A 4,429-nucleotide genomic window follows, 5' to 3' on the forward strand; every position below is an offset into this window, starting at 1 on the left:
CCTTCCCATCCTCTCTAACGCCAGCGTCCCGGTCGCGTCGGTGCCTCGCCGGCCATCTCTCCCTCATCGAGCTCACATTTCCTCGCCACGCTCACGTAATACGTGCATCGCGGTGAGTGCCGTACAAAGCTGCCGGGAGGAAGGGAACAAGACGAGGAGGCAAGCGAGCAAGCGCGCGTGTCGTGTCAGGAGTACGTAGGGGGGGGGGGGGAGAGCTAGCGTTTCTCCGTCGGAAGATGGTGAACACGACGGGAGTGGAGCCGGAGCAGAGCGGCGCGCGCGGCGGCGGGCTGCCGCTCGCGTCGCTGAACCACATCTCGGTGGTGTGCCGGTCGCTCGAGAGCTCCCTGAGCTTCTACCGCAACGTGCTCGGCTTCATCCCCATCCGCCGCCCGGGATCCTTCGACTTCGACGGCGCATGGTACGCACGTTCATGCCGTACGCCATGCATGCATTGCTGTTGCTGTTGCTGTCAACATTGTGAGAGCTCTGAATTCTGACGGCAAATGGAAATTACAGGCTCTTCAACTACGGCATCGGCATCCATCTTCTGCAGGCGGAGCACCCGGAGAGCACGGCCCCCAAGAAGACGGAGATCAACCCCAAGGACAACCACATCTCCTTCCAGGTATGCATGCTGCATGCCATTGCCATCACGTTAATTGATTAATCACCATATATAACTAACTGAGATCCAGAGCAATAGTGTGTGTGTATGCACGTTGGTCTGACAACAGGCGTTAAATATAAGCAATACTGATGTATATATTTATCGCGATTCGATCCATCCTTCGATCTAGCAGTATACGTACAGACAAGTGAGAGATCAGAAGAGAAAAAAAAAATTTAAACAGAGATGCGCCTACAGAGTTGACATCAGGGAATTCACTATGTGGTCTGCTTGTCTCAGTGCCCATGTTTTTCTGCAGATCGACCTCCACTTCTGGTCCTCATCTGCTCTCTCTCTCTCTCTAAAAAAACTAGTTTGTACTCTCAAAATACTCTCTACTATGACATACCATATAAATGAACAGGATATACTTATTTCTAAGATGCTTTAATGTAAACTATATTAAAAAATTGAAAAGAAGTCCATCATTTTTAATAGATTTTGATAATATCTTTATATTTATACATAAAAATGAATATACTCAAAAAAAAAATGCAAACCACCTAAAAATGTATATATACCACTTGGATAATCTTATATACTCGCATGTTCTATATACATAATATTTATCACATGAGATACTCTCTATATTATGAGATACATATGCGAGAGTACATACTTCGAAAGTAATATATATATATATATATATATAATATTTCGTGAAACGAGTGGATTTGCATCTTGATGAGATCGAAGAAGCAATCTTGCACATGCGCGTCTTCAATCGAGCTCCTTCAATCCGATCCGTCGACACAGCTGAACTGTACCCTTCATTTGAGGCAAACCGATCTCAAGTTTAATAGATTAATTAGTTTGACACCATCCCATTTTCTAAAACATATATTTTGCTGCCAAGTTCATCCCAGTGTGCATCAGAATATATATCAGATGATGACTACACCCATCTTCAGGAAATCAGGAACCCTTTGATCCGTAGTCAGCTGCAGGGCTAGCAGAATTGTTGAACAATTTCATATGCTTTTTTGGGCTATGCATAGGTATCATAGTCTCAACAAATTAATAGTAGGATCAATGGGTTCTTAATTCTGTGGCGCCTGCATGCTTAATCACTACACCTACAAATGCACTTAACTTTTGTCCAGGAACTGGTTAATCTATGAGTCTGGCACATTATATCTTCTGTGGCGCCTACACTTGATACTGCTCGCCATATAGCTAGCTAGCATCTGCAAGTTGAGGAAGAGACCTCCTCATGCACCATCGCGGCCTCGCTGTTTTGATAGGGATGCAATGTTGTCTTGATCACTGACAACAAAATTTCACAACCAAGGCTAGATCAATCACAGAGCAATTTACCTTTAGACAAGTAATTACCATGTACGTGTGGTGATTAAACTTAAAATGGACTTTGATCTGTCTGAATATTTAACTACTTTGCACAATATTCATGGCCATGTGGCCATGTGCCCATGTGCATGCACCTTCCCCAGTGAGGTAGTAGTGTAACCTTATTGAATTGGTTTGGCCAACACTAGGAGAAAAAATACCAATGCATCAGATCAGTATATATGCCTGTGTATTCTTTAACCAGCCATTTCCAAGATGGATATTTGTGAGACATGCATGCATGCGCTTGCACGTGTCCATCGTTAAGAAATAAGGTGTAGACAGCGACGCACCATCAATCACGACCTTGATCCCATTCCAAACGTTTGTGTAAGCCATGATGATCCCCAAGGTTCCTTCAAACCAACAACCAAAAGTTCCCACTATAGGATGAGTGCATGATTATTTAGTTGATGGTAGTACAATGGGCATATAAACATAATTACACCTTTTCAGATATAATATATAGTCGTACTACTCCTCCCCACCTAAAATTGTTTTCTCAAGAACACCTAAAAGATTTGCACGCGTTTCATTTAAAAACCTATCAAGATTTGCGAGGAGACATATACTCCATTCGTTTACAAATAATCGTCGTTTTATACTTTTACTGTTTAAACTTTGACTAATAATATTTGTTCAAATATTAGTTAAGGAAAGTGGAAAAAAATCTCATTAGATTTTTTATAAAAAATACTTTAAGTGTGTCTTATATTTCTGCCTATTTGCACAAATATTTTCGAAAAAGGCAGAACGATGAATTATTGAATGGTATAGTAAAACAATGTCAGATATTTGTAAACGGAAAAGGCGAACGATGAAAGACTTTGTACAGACACACGTGCGCACTAATGGTGAAGGACAGCGCGGTAACACTAAGGAAGCTTTCGTTCCCATGTCCACATGATGGTATGGGACAGTGTGGACGTGCGCACTGCCTCGCCTGTAGTGACTCACATGCACATCTGGCAAGGACAAACTTTGCAAGCATGCATGCCTGTCATACATGCTTTTTCATAGGTTGTTGAACAACAGTAAGAGTAGTAGTACAATATATGTTTTTTCTTGCACAACAGTAAAAGTAGTATTACGATAATATTTGATTTTTCAACTTTCTTACTTATAGACTTGCAACAATTATATGTGACCCACTTCAATACGTGGTAAAAAAAAAACAGAGGGAGAATTTGGGGGGGGGGGGGGGGGAAATCCATCTGTTTGTGAGCAACTTTGTGAAAAATTAGAAGTAAAATAGAATTGATCCATAAACAATTTAAGAAACACAATTCAGATCGGAGATTCAGTAAAATTTTTAAACACGTTAGAATCATTCAAATGCAATATCAAATCTAGCTGCTACATATTTTTAATAAAAGATAAGAACAATTTTGCTTCAAGAAAATTTTAGAAAAACAAATTGGTAAGACTCGAAAGCAATTTTGTAAACTTTCAAAAGTAAAATAAATGTGCATACCATAAAACTAAAATGTGTAATTTTTAGATTTTACCATAATATTAACGCGTGTTTCCATGCATGCAGTGCGAGAGCATAGAGGCCGTGCAGCGGCGGCTTAAGGAGATGGGGGTCAAGTACGTGCAGCGGCGCGTGGAGGAGGGCGGCATCTACGTCGACCAGCTCTTCTTCCACGACCCCGACGGCTTCATGATCGAGGTCTGCACCTGCGACAACCTCCCCATCGTCCCCCTCGTGCCGGAGGGGCACGCCGTCCTCGGCCTGCCGCCGGCGGCACCGGCTTGCAACAGGGCCGTCAAGCCGCCGCCGAAGGCACTGCAGTCGCAGCAGCAGCAGCTTCCTGTTCCGGTGGCAGTGCTGCCGCCGTCTCCGCCGCTGCAGTGCGTGCCGACGAAGACCAACGGCGGCTCCTGCGTCGGCGAGGTCGAGGCGGGCATCCACGCTTGCGAGATGAGGCCTTGCCCAGAGCACGCGTGCATGCAGAGTGTGATTCGCCGGGATCAAGATGGAACACCGGCATTTTGATGATCCAAAATGGAACATTTGATTTGTTGCCTTATCTCCTTCATCGAAAAATTGTTTGAACCGGTTTGTCTTGTTTCCATTCGAGTTGATGATTTTGTTCGATATGATGCTGGGTGATCCGAAAATTTGTTGCAGTTGCATCTAGTGATCACTGATCAGTACACTACCACGGAATAGGCTTTTAGTGACTGTCCCGGCCAGTCACCAAAAGCCCGAAGACTGTCACAAAACTATTTTGTGACAAAAAACCGTCATAAAAGACCGTCATGCTTGGTTAGTCACGAAATCAATTTTTTTGTGACCGTAAGCAGTCACGAATAGTTTTGTGACAGCACAACCGTCACTAATGTGGCAGTCCCATGGCAGTCCATCAATGCCATTTTGTGACTGATAATTAAGTTGGACGGTCACCA

General features: G+C 43.4%; 1 protein-coding gene across 1 annotated transcript; it reads left to right on the plus strand.

Moving 5' to 3' along the window:
* Positions 1-210: 210 nt before the first annotated feature.
* On the plus strand, positions 211-4,074 carry LOC133909816 (glyoxylase I 4-like). Its single transcript, XM_062352364.1, has 3 exons — positions 211-421; positions 520-628; positions 3,558-4,074. Exons 1-3 carry the CDS (start codon positions 237-239, stop codon positions 4,014-4,016), a joined length of 753 nt encoding a protein of 250 aa, XP_062208348.1. The 5' UTR covers positions 211-236; the 3' UTR covers positions 4,017-4,074.
* Positions 4,075-4,429: the final 355 nt, after the last annotated feature.

This window comes from Phragmites australis, chromosome 2 (genome assembly GCF_958298935.1).
Source record: "Phragmites australis chromosome 2, lpPhrAust1.1, whole genome shotgun sequence".
In the NCBI taxonomy this organism is placed as follows: domain Eukaryota; kingdom Viridiplantae; phylum Streptophyta; class Magnoliopsida; order Poales; family Poaceae; genus Phragmites; species Phragmites australis.

Coding starts and splice junctions, on each gene's coding strand:
- LOC133909816 (XM_062352364.1), top strand. CDS start 237: ATGGTGAACACGACGGGAGTGGAGCCGGAGCAGAGCGGCGCGCGCGGC. Junction 422..519: donor TTCGACTTCGACGGCGCATG/GTACGCACGTTC, acceptor TGGAAATTACAG/GCTCTTCAACTACGGCATCG. Junction 629..3,557: donor ACAACCACATCTCCTTCCAG/GTATGCATGCTG, acceptor CCATGCATGCAG/TGCGAGAGCATAGAGGCCGT.